At 45.6% G+C, this 18,140-nt stretch overlaps 1 protein-coding gene across 4 annotated transcripts in view; it reads left to right on the top strand.

Moving 5' to 3' along the window:
* DIP2C (disco interacting protein 2 homolog C) overlaps positions 1-18,140 on the top strand; it is a 368,942-nt gene that overhangs the window by 163,653 nt on the left and 187,149 nt on the right. For 2 of the 4 annotated variants that reach the window (XM_060097542.1, XM_060097540.1), the window contains exons 2-3: positions 10,159-10,230; positions 11,809-11,976. In XM_060097542.1, the coding sequence (XP_059953525.1) occupies positions 10,159-10,230; positions 11,809-11,976 (240 nt within the window). The remainder of the gene's footprint in view (positions 1-10,158; positions 10,231-11,808; positions 11,977-18,140) is intronic. The other 2 variants (XM_060097544.1, XM_060097543.1) reach the window with 1 other exon arrangement.

Here is an 18,140-nt window from a genome sequence, read left to right as displayed (position 1 = left end):
ACAGAAGTCTTCCCACACAGACCAATATTCAAAATCTATTAACAATTTGTGGGGGTGGGGAAGGAATCACAGGGTTGGGCTTTTCTGTTTTTTTTCATTTACTTCCACTTAAGCACTTAAGCTCATTGTGCCAGAAATGATTTTTTAAACTTAACTGTGGAGAAAATATGAGTGTGTGTGTGCTTAAATATTTCCTCACAAGAGAAGGGGTTCGTTGGGGTTCATCCAGCTGATGTGATGGGTTGATGTTTTCCTGCGTTTGGTCCATGCAAGTTCCTGTGACATGTAATTTACATAAATGCTCTGTAAATCTTGTTAAAAGGGCCTTGTTTTTGCTCAAAAACACAGTTTTTGCCTTGGTTCTGCCTCTAAACAAAAGAGCTGTCTGATTTTTGAGAGGGGCCCTTCCTCTGCCCCCTACACATGGAATCTCCAGCGGGGTGGTCCTCACGGCTTGAGGCTCCAAGTGGTGGATGTATTCGCTTTGTGCCCTATCCAGTGATAATGGGATGGAGGGTGTTCTTACTGATGAGGAGTTTACAGTGTGAAAGGGGAACGTGGTTGCCTGAAGCCAGGAAGCTAGTGCACAGAACCTGGACCTTGTTTACCTGTGATGCGCTCACCTGGTGTGACGTGGCATCCTGGGACTGCGGGGCTCCCAGTCGGGGCAGTGAGACCCCACAGGTGGGCACAGGAGGAGAGTGGGCTTCTGAGTACGTGGAGGACTTGGTGCTCTGGGTTGAGGGTCTGCCTGGGATGCTGGGCGAGAACAGCAGCCCCTCCCCAAATGTCGGGAGAGCACGAGCACCCTTCAGTGTGGGCTGGATGCCCTAGTTACCAACCTACCACTTCACATTCAAAGAGAAATTTTAAACCATGCTTCACTCCTAAACTGTGTTTTTAGGCTTAATTAAAATTACCTGATTTCCATAAGCCCTGTTTCCTTGTCTTAGGATCCTGTGGTGAATCCCCTGCTGTATTTCACGTTGAACTCCTGGGTTCTTGCACGTTTTCTCTCGCACACGCTGCAGCTGCTTGTCATGTTGCACTTTGCCCAGTCTCCACAGAACCAAACCCCTACTCCCCTCTGCCCCCTTCTGTCGTGCGCATTCCTGTCCTCCCTTACATCTCTCTGCCTCTCCGTAGTCTCACCTCTAAGAGGGGAGCCCTCTGGGTCTGCTCTGCACCCCTGCTTTCACTGCAGGGCTCTTGAGACTTTGTAGATCTGAGTCTGGCTCCTCATTGTACAGATAGGAAAACTGAGGGCTGGGGAGGTTGTGCTCCTAGCCGACTTACAGCTGGGTAAGTGACCAGCTGGGAGCCAGTCCCCGCTTCCCGAATCCAGGTCTGTGCCTTCTCCTCACACAGGGTTATGGCTGCTTGTGCTGTGGTTTTTCTTACTGTCAGGTCACGTGTGGTCAGGGCTGGACCCTCCCTTCTTCTTTCATCCTGGCTGATGGCTCAGAGGATATCGTCCGAAATGGTCAAAAGGGGATGAGCCCGGCACCTACACTCTAGAATTGACCTGGAGTTGGACTGTTTTCTTCGGGAACCTAAGGATAGAGGTTCCATATGGAAATGTGCGTTATCAAAGGATCAGGATGATGAAAATCACAAAATGCTTGTGAAAGAAATCAGAGTTAAATACCTTGTTCGTGGATCAGATGATGCAATGTGTAAAGATGTCAGTTCTTCCTAAATTGATCTGTAGATTTAAGAGAACTCCTATCAAGTATCTCAGCTTTGTGGTAGACATAACAAACTTTTCCTAAAATTTATGTGGAAAGGGAAAGGCCCTTGAATAGCCAAAACAGCTTTGACAAAGAAGAATAAAGTAGGAGAAATCATTCTTCCCCATGCTAAGGCTTCCTGTGTAGCCACAGTTGTCAAGAGTGTGGGTTAGACCCACAGTGCAGTGGAATGGGGTGGGGAACTCAGACCTACACAAAATGCCCAATTAATTTTTGACCAAGGAGCAAAGCCAATTCAATGGCAGAGTGATGACCTGTTCCATAAATCATGTTGGAGGAATTGGACATCCATAGGCCAAAAAAAAAAAATCTAGACCTGAATCCCACACCTTATACAAAAATTAACTTAAGGATCATAGATCTCAGTGTAAAATGTAGAACTACAAAACATCTAGCAAAATAGAGAAGTCTTCAAATCTGAGGATGAGGCAAAGAGTTCTTAGATTGAAACTAAAAGCACAGTCCCTAAAATGAAAAATGGATAAATTGGACTTCATCAAGATGAAAACTTCTGTTCTGTGGAAGACTCTGTAAGAAGATGAAAAGATGCTGGAACTGGGGGTGCCCCTGTGTTTGTGGACCTGCACTCACCCTTCCTGACTCTGACAAGTGTCAAAGTTAAGTGGTAACATCCGGACCTTACTGGCTAGAGTTAAGATTTCAACATAGTGCATATTTAAAATATATATTTTTCTTTCTGGTCATGCCGTTAACTGAATGTTTTGAGGAACTTTATGGTTATTCCCATAAATGTACAAATCCCAATCATGCTGAGAATTTTTTTTCCATCATCCTGAGCATTTGAATAAGCATTGGTGATTTTATAATCCTAGAGAAGGGTTTATATTTATCCTGATTATCTTACTTAAAATATCCTTATAGAACTCAGATTTCTCAATTTTACATTGGAAATATGGCATAAACCTGAGAAAAATGAAAGAGCGATAAATCCAGTAGTAAGATAGTAACAAAGGAAAACAAAATAATTGGGAAGTGGTGTGACATCTCGAGATGTGGGCCCAGGCTCTGGAAGGACGTGAAGGTGCTGCTGATGGGTTTGAGTGCAGTCCCGGAGCAGCCTTCGCCAGGCTCCAAGGGCGAGGCCCCACAGTCTCACCACCCTACTAGTGGTAGGTCAGTGGGTGGGGAGCGGGCGGGCGCTGGGGACTGAGATCCAGAGCTGCGAGCCCCTGTGTGGTCGACACAGGGAGAGCTGATGGCACCCCAGGTCCGGTTACCGTGGCGGGGATAAAAGAGAAGCGCGTGGATGCCTAAGAGGTTGGGATTTCAAGTTTCCTCAGGATTTCTGATACCTCTGTCATCTGCTGCCTTCGGCCTCTCTCCCCTGGAGCCATCTTGCTCTTTGCATGTACTGCTGGCTGGCACGCCCAGCATGGAATTCTTCGCGCCCAACTCAGAGCAGGAGCGGCGCCTGGGAGCCTAGTAGTGTCTCACAAGTTTGCACGTGTAATAGGTACCACATGAGTACTTGTTGGGTTTTTAAACTATGTTTTCTTCCCTATTTCATGCTTTCTGAGACGTTTCACGTTCTGTGTATTTGATCTTTTCAACTATGGTGGAAGGTAATAGGTGTTATTACCAATATTTTATCACTGAGAAAGATGAGACCAGAGAAGTTAACTGACGTACGGTTTGTGTTCAGGGCGAGGAGAGGTTCCTCTCCTGCTTCTACTCCCCTGGACAGGTGGGTTCTTGCCAGGACAGCACAGTCTCTCTGCAGAAAAGAAAAAGTTCCCACAGAGATGACAAATGTGCCTCCAGCAGCTGTGTGGGAGGGGGAAGGCCGTCAAGGGTGCTCCCTAAGCCTTATAAAGCCAGCGGCTTAGGAGAGAGGCGTTCTGAAGGTTCCTGACAGCCATAAAATTCCAAACATGGAAATGATTGCTTTGTTATATAAAGCATTCGTTCCAGCATTAAATAATAAACTCCTGACACCAAGAATGGAAACCATCCCTGTTAGGCTGGTCTGTTTACTCGGCGCTTACCCAGCTGTGGAGGTGGCTCTGGGGCACATACTCCCCTCTTGGGGGTATTCCTGGCTCTTCGGGTTGTCCTATTCTGGCCCGACACCCACAGGGCTCTGCAAATTCCTGCGGGGTCCAAGTTTGCCAGAATGAGGCCAGGATGGAAAAAGAGAGGAGCTGCAGTATCACCTCCCTTCTTGCATTTCCTAGGCTGGTTTTTCCTTCGCTTTTCTAAGACTCAGGGTTTGCCTGGAAACTCTGGACTACAATATAAGTAAGAAAAAGAATTCTTCCCAGGGTAGGGGCGGGGCGGGGAAGGGGGAGAAGGGTCTCTGTCTTAGTGAGATTCAACCGTACATTGGGGGCTTTACTTGACTTGCATTTTCAGTTCAAATTTATGACTTGGCTGTAAATCTCTCTTTCCTTTGTTACAGAACACATGAGAACTTTAATTTCTACTGTTGTAATTCTTGGTCTTATGGAACTTCTTTGTCCAAGAATAATAATATGAATAACATTTTTGATAAAGTAGAAAGTGTCTCAGAAAACCACTTTTCTTTTCACTGAAGTTACAAACGATTTATGTGTTTACTTTTCTGTCATACATTCTTATTCCTAAAATGAAAGGAGAGCTAGATGGGTGTCTTGAGTATCCAAGCATGGAAAATACACTCTTTGGAATTTTGTACGGGAAATTCTCAAGCAAGGGATCCTGTGGTCCATGTCCTTTAACATCAGCAACTGTTTGCTCCTTTTCAAGGAGCAAAATGTCGACGCAGCATGGGCGAAGCGATCTACATGTTTCCTTGATAGTGTTCTTTTAGCTTACAGGTTGAAAGAATACTAATGAACCTGCTGTAAACCATGGAATAGTCTTTATAGATTGATAGGTTTTAATAAAGTCTTGCTTAGAAATGTGATGTGGAGTAGGGTTCCTCTCTCTCATAGCCTTTCTGCATTGAGTTTACAAAGTTTCATCCTGAAGACTGTGTGCTCATTACAGATCCAAAGTGAGGAGCAGCGGGGAGGAGCAGCCAAAGTTAGATATTAAAGCGTCCAACTTTAGCCTGAATGGATGTAAAGTGAAGAGAAACACTGTGTGTTTCCATGGTGATACCATGGCACTGATTGTAGGTCAACCTCAGGCAGAAACCAAGGAGGGGCTCTGGGTGGATGGAGTTGTGTGTAAAGCTAGCCAGCTTCTGTCTGTCCTACCCATCTTTCATCCATCTTCCTTCCATCAGTCATCTATCTATCCTTTCAATTTATTTTTTCTATCTCCATTCATCTACCTCTCTATCTGTCTTACTATATTATCCTCATTGGTTGCTTCAGAACACAAGATCCCCCTACTTATATAAATTTGCAGTGAGTTTGACATAGTCTGTTGGACGTCAGTCTACCAGATGCTAAAGTAGCTCCAGAGTTAAAAATAACTGGACTTTCTGCGTGGAAAAGGAAACACAGTGAGGACATTTTAGCCCTGATGCTTGGGACGCCCGAGGAACCTGCTCCTGCCGCAGACGCTGGATCCTTTACGTAACACATGAGCCAGGCTGGTGTTTCACACACTTTAATAATGGAATAATCATCGATTTCCCTCTGTCCTTTCCCCACATGGCCACTAAACAGTTAAATAATCACCAGGCATTTTCCCTGATTATGAATGCAGCATCTGTCCAGTCACTTATTTGAAGCCATTCTGTATGTTGGTGTCTGCTGCTCATTTGTGATTAACTCCATCAATACATAGTCCTGGTCTGTAAAACAGAGAGGTCATACTCGGTTCTGTAGGACACTGACCCGTGAAGGTGTCACAGCCTGGCTTTGAAGATAAGCCACTCGTATATGTTACAAAAGCAAACTGTAAGCAGCTATCTGAGGCCTCATGAGACTTGTGCAGAAATCTGTGTGGCCAGAGCGCAAGGCTGCGATGTCACTGAGACAGGGCAGGGGCTGGGGGCATGGAAACAGGCAGTGGGGTGTGAGGTTGTCCCTGAGGAGGGTGTCCGGCTCAGGCGGAGAGCTGGGCAGGACATCAGGTGGCAAGAATGCTGACCAGTGGTCACAGAATGGAGGCTTGAGACTCTTAAGTGTGGCTTTCATGGGAAAAGTTTTGGACTTGGACAGAGGTGGTTTTCTTCTTAGATCTGGGGGCCTGATGGTAGAAACCATTATTTGCACCTCGACTTCTTACCTGTAAAATCAGTTGTTAAAAGGATTAAAAGAGATTATTTAGGACGCATAGGACAGGACCGTGTAGTTAATACTTCTAGCTATGCAGGCTGCGCACTGTGTGTTGTGGTGCTTACCAGGGAGTATGGCTGTGTGCTGGTAAAACTTTATTTCCAAAAACAGCCCACAGGCTGGATTTGTAGTTTTCCAACCTGTGATTTAGATAAAATTCGTGGGGTGTGGAAGTTATTCAATAAATAGTGTCTCCCTTTCCCTCTTCTAGGTTTCGAGAGATGATAGCAGCCTGGGATTTCTGAGTCGTATCTGGAGGTTCTCCAAGCTGACTGCTTAGTGGCATGATTTAGTAGTGGAGCTGAAATAGAACACCTGCGTGGAGGTACTGACTCCGCCTCCCATCCAGCCTTTCTGAGTCTGTGGGGTCAGGAACCTGAGTGGACACCCCTGTGAGGCTGACATTAACATCTCCCCTTTAAAGAGGAGCTGTGGCTTCATGTGGAAAGCGCCTGTGTTCCTTTAGGCCAGGATCTTAACAAATGGAGCTTTCCAAAGTAAGACCACATTTAAAATGAGAGTGAATAGTGAGTGTCCTTTGAGGTTGGCTTCAAGGGAGCGACCCCCCCCCATACTTAAATGTTCATCTGAGAAATTTTTAAAACTTGAGCTGAACTTTGTCTTTTAATCTTTCTACTAGCTTAAATGGTTGATCCTCAGCCTTTACTATATGTCTGCCTTTACTAGTGGGATTTTTCTTTTCCTATAGATTGTTCTTGTTGTAGCCTTTTTTCCACTTAGAGAAGATCCTTTAACCTTCCTTTTAGGGTAGGTTCAGTATTGATGAAGTCTTTTAGTTTTTGCTTGTCTGAGAAGTTCTTTATCTCTTCTTCAATTCTGAACGGTAACCTTGCTGGGTAGAGTATCCTAGGTTGCAGGTTTTTACCTTTCAGCACTTTAAATGTATCATGCCATTCCCTTCTAGCCTGCAATATTTCTGCTGAAAAATCAGCTGATAGCCTTATGGGGGTTCCCTTGAATGTGACTCTTTGTTTCTCTCTTGCTGCCATTAGAATCCTCTGTCTGTAACTTTTGCCATTTTAATTATGATATGTCTTGGTGTGGGTCTCTTTGAGTTCATCTTGTTTGGGATGGGACTCTGCTTCCTGTACCTGGATATCTGTTTCCTTCTTTAGGTTTGTAAAGTTTTCAGCCATAATTTCATCAAATACATTTTTATCCTCTTCTCTATCTCTTCTCCTACTGGAACCTCATAATGTGGTTGTTAGTGTGCTTGATGTTGTCCCAGAGATCGTTTAAACTGCTCTCATTTTTAAATTTGCTTTTCTTTTTACTGTTCTTCTTGTGTGATTTCCATTATTCTATCTTCCAAATCACTTATGTGTTCTTCACTATCACCTAATCTGCTTTTCCTTCCTTCTAGTGTGTTTTTCATTTCACTTATTGTATTCTTCAATTCTGACTGGTTCTTTTTTAAAAAAATATTTTCTAGTTTCTTACTAAAATTCTCACCATGTTCATCTATTCCTTTCCCAAGTTTAGTTAGCATCCTTATTACTAATGCTTTGAATTCTTTATCTGGTAAATTGTTTATTTTTGCTTCATTATCTGTTGTGAGCACAAGTCATGTATTACCCCAGGGTGTGCTGGCAGCTCTCAACTTTTAGGAGGAGGGGCTGAAGATGGAGGGGTGAGGGCTGGAGCCAGGTGTGAGCTGGGCTGCCCCTCTGCTCGATGGCGTCAACACCCTGTCGGGGCCGGGCCAGGTCCCAAGTTGCTGGAGCAGAAGCCCTGAGGGTCAGGTCCAAGCCGACTCCATTCCCTTTAAGTGTATATTTTCCACGCTCCCCACACCAGTCCCTTCGCCCCAGCAGTGCTGAAGCAAGAGGTGCCTGTGTGGGCTCTCAGCGGGGTTGGGGGGTTTGGCTGCTGACAGAGGTCAGGGCTGCTTCTGACTCACCACCTGTGTAAGCGCTGCTAGTGGTTGCCGCCACCCCAGTCAGTCACTGCTTTGGGTCTGAACTGCTCTGAGTCTCACAGCTGGGCCCTCTCCCCATCATGAAGCAAGCGGGACTGGAGCGGTCGCTTGGCTCAGGCTATGGGAAACCAGCAGCTGCTGGAGCAGCCCTCACTCCACCCTGCATGGGAGCAAGCCGGCGTGCACACTGCTCACCATGGAGCCCAGGCTTCCCACAGCCCTCCTGTTAGTCCATGTGCCCTACAACCAGCCAAGGGCACTCATCTTCACTGTGTCAGACCCCAGGACCAGGGAGCCTGATCTGTGGCCAAACCGCTCACTCCCCAGGGCAGATCTCTGCTCCTGTGATCTCCCTCTTCCTCTGAGTCCCCTCTGTGGGGCACAGCTCCTGACCTGATCACTTCTCTTCCTGCCCTATTCCATGTGGCTCTTTCTTATAGCCCCAGTTGTACAGGAGTCTTTCTGCCAGTCTCCAGTTAGTTTTCAGTGAGACTTGTTCCACACGTAGATGTAGTTTAGATTTGTTCATGGGGGGAGGTGAGCTGCACATCTTCCTTCTCTGCCATCTTGATCTCCTCAAAACTTAAGCTGAACTTTGGGTTAAGAGCAAGCTGGAAGGGGCTGGTTCATCAGGCTAGGATTTGATGGCAGGACTGTGCAGAGCAGCTGTGGGGTTGGCTGGGAAAGGGAGAGCACCGGAGGGAAATACCCGGTAAACAGTAGGTGTCTACCCTGTGCTCAGGTGGTCTCCCAACAGGCCAGTATGTGCTTTTCCCACCAACACACCCTCACTCAACATGCTCCTTTCCCTGTCTCGTGCTTCTGTTTTCCTCTAGGCATCCCCTCAGGGAGCAAACTGGTTTTGAGTTTATAAAATGCTGAGCAGCTGCACAATTAGCACAAAAAATACCTTTCTCGTAGTTTTATTATTTTCAAGGAGCAGTCAGTTTGTTTTAGCACCAAAAACGCTCAGTAGTCAATAGCGGGATGTGTTTTCATATATTTATGTTTATGTTGTTTACAGCTCCATGTGCATAAACGAGTCATGTGTTTCGTGGGCTGGACAAGACTGCAGTGAGCTGTGAGCTGGTTGGGTCAGGGTGCCCTCTGGTTTGATCAAATGTAGCGAGCACCACCACCAGGAAAAGCGGACTTAGCAACTCGTGTGTGACTCATTATAACTTTTCACTTGTTTGCTGTATTTTATTAAAACTTCAGTATTTAGCTCTTTTAGGAATGATGGCTTGGTCAGAATATTAGGAAAACAACAGTTTCAGAAAAATTCAAGGGCACAAATCAGCATTTTGGGTACGTTCGAGCTTGTAATTTGGAAAGGCTGTTGCACGTCATAAAGGTTATTTGTCCGAGGTACTTGGCACTTGGGGAAAATGCCAGCCTAGCAATGGCTCTTGAATCTCTGACATCAGCAATTTAATTCCTGTTTTAGTGATAAGCTTCTTTCTCATATATTTTGGATTCTATAGGTCCTATGTTCTCTTGCTTTGTTTTATCTACTGTTTCATTTCGTCTTAGACACTTATTTTCAAAAATACGCTAGCAGTAAGTATAGTCCTTGGTTGCGCAGTGGTTGAGAGTCCGCCTGCCAATGCAGGGGACACGGGTTCGTGCCCCGGTCCGGGAAGATCCCACATGCCATGGAGCGGCTGGGCCTGTGAGCCATGGCCACTGAGCTTGCGCGTCCAGAACCTGTGCTCCGCAATGGGAGAGGCCACAACAGTGAGAGGCCCGTGTACCACCAAAAAAAAAAAAAAAAAAGTATAGTCCTTGGGACCGACACGCCTGATAAGAAAAAATGTCTCATTAATGGAGGAAGATGCTAATCAGTGGTGGTTTTGGCCAGCTCTCACTAGGGTAGACACCTGCAGAATCCGTTGTTGATTGAGTTAATGAGAGCCATGTAGATCGGGGAGGTTTCCTGCCCCACAGATGTGAATAAGATTGCAAGAATCTAATTCTGGACCCAATCAGAGCCAAAACCTTGTGAGAAGGGGCCGGGGACAAGCATGTGTGCGCGTAGTGAAGGATTTTATATTGCTTAAATGAGTATTTATTTGTGAGCAGAGGAAACGTCAAGGTGAATGATACGAAGTGCTTTCTTCTTAAATTATAATTATAAGGATATAGAAGACACACACAGATGCGACTGTGTCTTCACAGTTGAGTGTTCAGCTCTACCTGTGAAAGCATTCTGAACTTCCCTTTCCTTCTCTTACAGGCGACATCACACAAAAAGGATATGAAAAGAAGAGATCGAAATTGATTGGAGCCTACCTGCCCCAGCCTCCAAGTACGTAAACCTTGATGGGTAGCATAATGCATCCCATTTTAAGAGTTAACTGCAATACACGAGAGAACAGCTGAGCACAAGTCCTCCCTCAGTCCCCAGTCTGCATGCAGATCACGCCATTGAGGTGGCACTAGGCACATCCTACTCCTTTGTGTGACTGCAGGATATTTTGTGAATTTAGAAGATACATACGACTTTTCTATAAATGTGCCTAATAAATTTAATAGGTACTGTATTCATAGAGCTGCAGTAATATGTTTGATTACTTTAAAATGGCTATAATCATAATAAATATGAGAGCATTTATGGTTTAAACATGACTTTTGTCTTAGTTAAATTTATTGATAATGGTTTAAATTAATCCAAGGTTTTCGTTGACGTCATTGGTGGGGGGTGGAGGGCCAATCTAGAAATCTAGAAAATGATGTAACATCCTGCCTGGTATTATAAAATCGTAAAGGTTCGTTGTTTTTTGAAACGTGATTGTCAACGTAATGGATTCTTCCCCAAGTACAAATTCTGTTTAATTCCAGCGTTTTCACGTGTGCAAGTGTGTAGAATTTCTGCCCTCGAGCTGGGTTCTGTACATTTCAGGGAAAGGAAGATGATACTGGGCTGCAGTTGTAACACTCTGTTCTGATGTAAGCTCAGTTCAGCCCGAGGGCAACCTTGAGAATTTTCTGGGCATCAGGAAAGGCTTAAAGCTAACACAAGTCCTCCAGGAGGAAGGACAGCAACAGAAATGGACTCTCCAGTGTTCACTGTTGGAACAAATGTGAAGCTCTGCTGAGCCGCTTCTGCTAGAAGAGGTTCAAGTCTGCATGTGCAGGCCCAGCGCAGGCCCACCGGCTCTCCGGGCTGTGACACAGCCTCCAGTGCTGTGGGCGCAGAAGGAGTGTCCCCACCTGTGGCTCACATTCCAGGACACTTAACTTGTGTGTTGAGTTTCTGCTGCTTTTTAAGCTTTGTTTGGTTTTGTGTGACTTCTTTCTTTTCTCGGTACTTAAGAAAGTTAACATAAAGATGGACCAGCTGTGCAGGCCTGCCTTAGCTGACGGCCTGGTTTTTCCTGCTGTCTAGTCTGTAAAAGGAAGAAGCTCTGCGCTGTCTGAGTGGATGGAAAATAAGTGTGTTGTCTAGCTGACCCCATGTGTGAGAGACTTCAGAGCACACGTGGGCAGACGACTAGATGTGGTCTCCCCACTTTCCTCCTCTCGTGCTCCAGCAGAGCTGTTGTGATGAAATCCTGTCTGCACGTGGCCCCTCCTGGTCTTGGAGGAAGGCTGGTGGGGAGACTGTAGGCCCTTTGGGTTGCTAGATTTTATTGTCCGTGCCTTACCAAACAAAAGTGAAACAGAAGCAGTTCTGCACCTTCCCAGAAGATGGCTCTGGAGCTGCGACAGTGCCAGGAACATGGCTGACCCATGCTGCTGAGCGCTGAGGGTGGCCCTGTGTGGCGTGGTCCCTTTGATGTTCTTTGTGCTGTTCTGCATGGGGTCGGCCGCTCTGCTCGGTGCTGTAACAAATTTAAAAAAAACTAAAGTTTGAATTAATTAGTTTTTTTTCAACTTGTTACAGCAGCGAATGGAGCTGCCGTGGTCCGGTGTAGACTGCAGCACAGTGAAGGAGCCCCGAGAAGAATGCTGCAGGCTGGCAACATCGGGGTGTGTGACATCCGAGACGCCGCGGTCAGAGAGCGGGCGGCCAGCACCGCAGGAAACCGGCCACTGTTTTACTTTCGTTTCGGTGAGCGCACTTAACTGAGAGAGAGAGAGAGAGACACACACACACACACACACACACCACACGGCAGGACACGTTTGCAATGGACTGTCCACCTAATGCCTTTCTAAACAGAAGTGAGGGCTCAGCCTTGGGGGAACATAGGAGGTCCTGTTTCTGAGCCCCTGTTCTCCATTTGAACTTGTGCAACTTATCGAGGCCACAGTGCTCCTTGGGCAAAGGGCTTGTCACAGACCCCGGACTGTGATCATCCTGCTGACTTCAGGGCCCAGTTTTTGAGTGTTTTCTATTAAAATATAATACTCGGTTTTTACAACCGTGTTTTTGCATTTGGAGCACCACTTACAAAACACTTAAGAAAGAAGAATGCATGACAGATCATACAGTTCTTCCTAAAATTGTTGATATTCCGCTAAACTTTGTCTCATAGCCAGAGACCTGGGTGAAGGATGAACTCTAATGAATCCTGGCCTCTGAGATCTGCTTCAGGGAGTAAGGTCTGTAGCTCCATGGTATTCCTATCTCCAGAGGGCAGTTATGGAGTTTTGAAATTGAAAAATTGAACCAGTTAATCGTAGAGTGTATTCTTAGAGGTCGTGATCCTATTCAGAGGTCAAAATTATTTTAGTGAGCAATATTTTGAATATAAGAAGACCAAAAAGGTGAGTTCAGTGCACCTTTTAGTACAATAAGGAATAAGCATTTATAAGCTTCAGGGTTTTACCTCAAATAAAAGGCATTGTTTGAGAATCAGGTACAGACACTAAGCTGTTATGTCACAGTTGGCCCCCAGGATCTTAGAGGAGGGAACCCAGCCAGGTCTCTCCGCTGTGGCTCTGCCCTCCTCTCCATGCCAGCCTGCTGACGGGCGTGATGCCTGTCTGTGTGGGGAAGAGCGGAACGGTGGTAGGCGGGCGGTGGAGTTGGGCATTAGCTGCAGGGGCCCCGTCGCAATTTCTGTATGCTTCACTGCTGCACCTGTGGATGTGTGAGGCTGTGAGAGCTGCTTGGGAACACTGCTCCCTGGCCCTTGTGGCCACGCCATTCCCACTGGGAAGGAGAAGGCAGGTTCACCCATGATGCTGGGATTGGGCGACCAGATGCCCAGGTAGTTTTGCATTTCTTATTGCTGATCTGTATTTCTGAGAAGTTGCCCTGGGTGAATGGTCACTCATATAAGACTGTCTCTGGGAAGCAGTAAGGAGAGCACGTGGACCTAAATCAGAGAATTCTTTCTTGACTAGGTCAGTCTTAGACATGATTCTTTTGGTGTAGGATCTTTATGAGAAATATCTTGTTTTCCTTTTTAGTTACCCTTATCCTGCCATACACTTTTCTAAAAGTAGTTTGTGTTTTGATGAACTTTACTTCCTTTTTTTTTAAACATTATTTTTATTTATCAGAGAAAAAGTTAAGACTTCTCTAGAGGGACTTCCATGGTGGCACAGTGGTTAAGAATCCGCCTGCCAGTGCAGGGGACATGGGTTCGAGCTGTGGCCCAGGAAGATCCTACATGCTACAGAGCAACTAAGCTCGTACAGCACAACTACTGAGCCTGTGCTTTAGAGCCCATGCTCCACAACAAGAGAACCCACCACAATGAGAAGCCTGCACACCGCAATGAAGAGTAACCCCCATTCAACACAACTAGGGAAAGTCTGCACACAGCAACAAAGACCCAATGCAGCCATAAATAAATAAATAAATTTATATATTTAAAAAAAATTTTTTAAGACTTCTCTAGAAAGTATTCTAAAGATATTTCAAAGATACTTTGGAGATTTGTTTGGGACACACGATTATGAATTAGGATGGCTTCCACAGCCTTCAGCAACAGCTGAGCACCGTAGTCTGAGCTCCCAAGCATTACCCCATCCCAGGCAAAGCGCTGGGGAAGCAGGTTTTTTCCTGGTTTTCTTCTCTGCACAGAAGTGAGTGACTGGGGAACCCAGTCAAAGATACGCTGTCTTCAGGGAGCACAGTGTTGAATGCTCACCTGAAGCTGGATGAGGGAAAGTGTGCCAGAGCTAGAAAGAAAAAAGAAAATTATGTATTTAATGAAGTAAGGGGTCAGAATATATAGAAAATCATTATCAAAGAGAAAATATTATTCAGGAGAACTTATTTGGTTCTAGTTCTCTTGCAGTTTTTCATTAGTCTTTGAAACTATGTATTTTTCATTAGTCTCTGAACCTGATAAAATTTGTGAAAATAGAAGATAAAATCCACTCTCTACCACTCTCTCCAGGGATATCTTAATCACGTGGTGTTAGCTTCTATATGAGTCTTCACTGCTTTCATGACAAGGCCATGGTGATGTGAGGTAGTAACATTCCAACATTACCATAAATAGTGAAACTTCCTTGACCAAATAGTCCCTCTATTCTCATGACGCATGTATTGGCTAGATATTACTTTCCACGTGATTGGCATCAAATGTTTCTGAGTGGTGAGTGATTTGTGTATAGATCCAGTCTTCTCCAAGCCCAGCTCGCCTTTCCTCCAACAGCAAGCGGCTTGTGCTCAGTTACAAGGACTTACTGTGACTGTGTAGTTGAGAAAATCTTGGTGAATTCAGCTTCCGTGACCAGAGGTCAAGTCTGTCTGTTTCCTTCCTGCTCTCTGGGGATCAGTTGTGGGATCCATGTGAACAGCCTCCTCAGAGAGGAGCCTCTTTTGGTTAGGACGAGTTTATTGTCCACTTTTGCTCTTCTGGAGAAGGCAGACGGCCCCACCCGGAGTACAGACTAGTCTGCATCAGAAGAGCTTTACGGATAGCAGCCTGACCTCCCTTCACCTCCTCCAGCCTACATCCGATGTCACACTGCATGTGAGGCATTCTGTACGTGCTTGTGCCCTCTGCCTGTACCTGTGCATCTTTTAAAGCTCAGTGTGGTGTCACTTCGACAAGGATTTCTTCCCTGATCCCTGGGGTTAGGACAGGCCATTGTGTTTTATATTCTCCAGAAAGTGAAGCTTACTGGCACTGCTGTGGTTGATCGGTTCTGCTTCTTCACATTAACAACTGCTCTGCTTCTCTGTGCCAGGTGCACAGTTTGGTCTATATTTTCATCCTGCCACAGAGTTTGTCTCCCAAAGTGCAGCCCTCACTTCCCTGGGCACAGCAGTGTGTTGCCTATCTGACCTGGGTTGTAGGGACACAGAGCTGGTCCTGGGGGACTTCTTCGGCCGTGCCATTTGTTCATGATGGATGGGGTATAGTCTGCAAGGTTAAATGCCAGAAAAGGAGAAATATGAGTAGTTAAATCAGGGTGGCCTGCGACTTAGCATGAATTCTTTCCAGACTGAGTTGCTACAGGAAATGAACTTTCATCACCTAAAGGTAAATGACCTGTATCCTAGGTAAGCCCTGGTCATGATCTTGATACACAGCTTGCTACTCTCAGTTGTCTAAGAAGTATTCTTATTTTATCACACACAGCTGGTGATTATTGATGGGTTTCTTGTTCTTTTTGGTGGTATGAACCAATCAGATTCCTCCCCCAGACACCAGTAGTTAACGGGGAACAGCTGAGCCTCTCTGGAAGGCAGAGCTGGGCATGGAACAGTGAGAGTGGTGTCTACTTTGGATCTGGCTCATATGCGTTTTTGTGGACAATCTATAAGGAAGACGCAGAAATCTGAAGCCCTGTTCCTGACCATATACTCTCATTGCCTCCGAACTTACCTGCTGAGCAAAGCCAAGTGCTGGGATGTGGGGATGAGACATAGATGCACGATGGTAGGGGCTCTCGTGAAACCCTGAACTCCAGGTCATCTATACTTTTCCAGGCATGAGTCCCTACGAAAATTCAAAAATGAATAGGAAAATGGTTTGCAAATTTATACTGATTTATTGCAAGGCTTCATGCTAATGGAGGGTAAGGTAGATGCAAGAGTGACAGTAATGTAAGAATCAGGCCAGCATGGTCGGGGAGATGTTACAGTGCTGATGGTGAAATTTCTGTCTATTTTGTGCTGTTCTCATTTGTGTCAGTATGAAGTGAAAGTAGTAAATTTCTCACCTGTACTACAGTTGTACTGTTTATTTTCTGGCAAACTCCTTGATGGCACTTAGTTAGAAATAAGTGCTGTTGCTTGAAGGAAAGTATAATTAGGTGCTAGAAGAGAATGGGACAATTCAAAAATGGTTTTTGTACAAACTTGAAATATGGAGAAATCCTTGTCAGTTTTACCAGCTGCCTAAAGCATGTTTTCACTTAAGTGAGAGCCCTTTGGGTGCCCAGTGAGGTCGAGGGACCCTGAGATCCACAAATGCTGTGTGCAGGGAGCAGAGAGCCTTGAGTCACAGTGAGGGTCCTGGGAGTAGCACTCACTCCTGTATTAATGTGTCCATGTCTGCACCCCAACACATGTGGGAACCGAGGTTCAGAGGCTGAGCGATTTGTCCCATTATGCAATTAGTAAAAATAAGACCAGAATTTGAATCAAGATGTTTGTTTTAAATCTTATATACATTTTTATGCAGGTTATCTTGTATACATCCTTCATAATTTCTTTTAAAAATATCTTGAAAACCAAGGTTTTTCAGTATATTTCCCTTACTGTCTGAATTTAGAAATACTTTTTCTAGAAGGTGTCTATACTGCAGGTCTTCTGGCCTGTAGTGCACCATTGTGTCTGGGTGAATGGACCAGCCCCTGTGGGCCTTATTCTTAGGTTAATAGGAGGATTATTGTGATGTCTAGTATCTAGTTTACCATAGCGTTAATGAAATAACTGCATTTATTTAATAATCTGAAATTGGTGGATTGTTTAGGTGCCAGAACTATATTGTTAGGATTTTCTTTGGGGAACCTTTCTTTTTTTACTGAAGCAAAGTTGATTTACAATATTATGTTAGTTTTGGGGAACCTTTCTTAAACATGTGTTAGAAGTAATTGATTGAAGTTCTAATAAAAATGGCTTATTTCTCTGCTTTCTCTACCTTGGGCTTAAACAAAGTTTTTACATATGGAGGGGAAAAAAGCATTTGGAGGAGTGAAAAACGATAGGACAGGGCAAAAACTTGCGAAGAGTGTTTCTGTGTGACAGGAACCTGGAGGCATGAGTGGGAGGTGGCTGGCGAGGAGGGTGTGGTGGAGGGAGGTTGGCAGTCAGGGAAGGAGCCTAGGGCTCGGTTCTGTGGTCCACAGGGTGCAGAGACATGAACCAGTCAGAGCCCTGCTTGGATTGAAGAGAGAAACTGACATTCCGGGCTGTAGTGGCCCTGGTGGCAGAGATGGTGCTGGGAGTTGCAGGTGGCGTGTGACTGTGAAGGCGCCCGGGCAGGGCTGAGCGCTAACCCTGGTGACCTTTCTAATCTTGAGGATAAAGTGTAGGGTGGAGAAGAGAGGAGTCCCGGGGGATGGAGATGTTTGAGGAAGTGGAGAGGTGGGGTGCCATGTGCAGAAGTGTGAGGTCCCAGGAAGGTGCCCACTCAGCAGCGGGACGAGGTGTGTTTTACTCTCTCCTGTGCTGTCCTTTTGTTTCCTCTTTTCCTCTTATGTACCTCTGGTCTCCTTCCTCTGATGAGGAGTTTTATTTACAATCCCTGTGGCAATTCTAGAGGAAACAAAAGCTCACTGAGATCGTCATATATGAATTGATGAGTTGCAGCACTCTGCACGAGCCTTGAAAATTTCACTTACTGGTCCAGCAGTGCTTCCTGAGACCCTCCTGTGAGCCAGGGGCAGCACTTGGCCAGAGGCAGACAGCCAGTCAGTCATTGCCTTCTCTGGGCTCTTAACCTGCCCCTGTTCCAAGCAAGGATCGATGTGTGCACACCTTCATGTCACACAACCTCAGCAGTTTTCAGCTGCTCTGAGTTTGTTCCTGGGCAGCAATCTGGAATTGTAGCAGTTTCCATCTCTCTTTATAAGAATGCTCTTGAACAGTAGTTTTGTGGTGAGATCACAAAAATACCTCTTCATGGATTCAAAGTACCAGCTGGACTTGGTCCATGTGACCAGTGATCATTGCACCTGGAATGCAGCACTGAACAGCACGTAGCCTCCGCTTCAAGGGCCTGACCTCTGCTTGGGCTCTGAGTGACAGCAGGTGCCCAGGAGCACCAGGAAGGGATGCCCATCACAAATGGAAGGGCACTAGTGAGAGTGGCACACACTGCTTGAGTTCCAAGACCCAGTTTTGGGCCTGCATTTTCT

This window comes from Mesoplodon densirostris, chromosome 4, assembly GCF_025265405.1.
Source record: "Mesoplodon densirostris isolate mMesDen1 chromosome 4, mMesDen1 primary haplotype, whole genome shotgun sequence".
NCBI classification, from domain to species: domain Eukaryota; kingdom Metazoa; phylum Chordata; class Mammalia; order Artiodactyla; family Ziphiidae; genus Mesoplodon; species Mesoplodon densirostris.
Note: the sequence above shows the minus strand (reverse complement) of the source record. Positions and strands in the feature narration are given on the sequence as shown.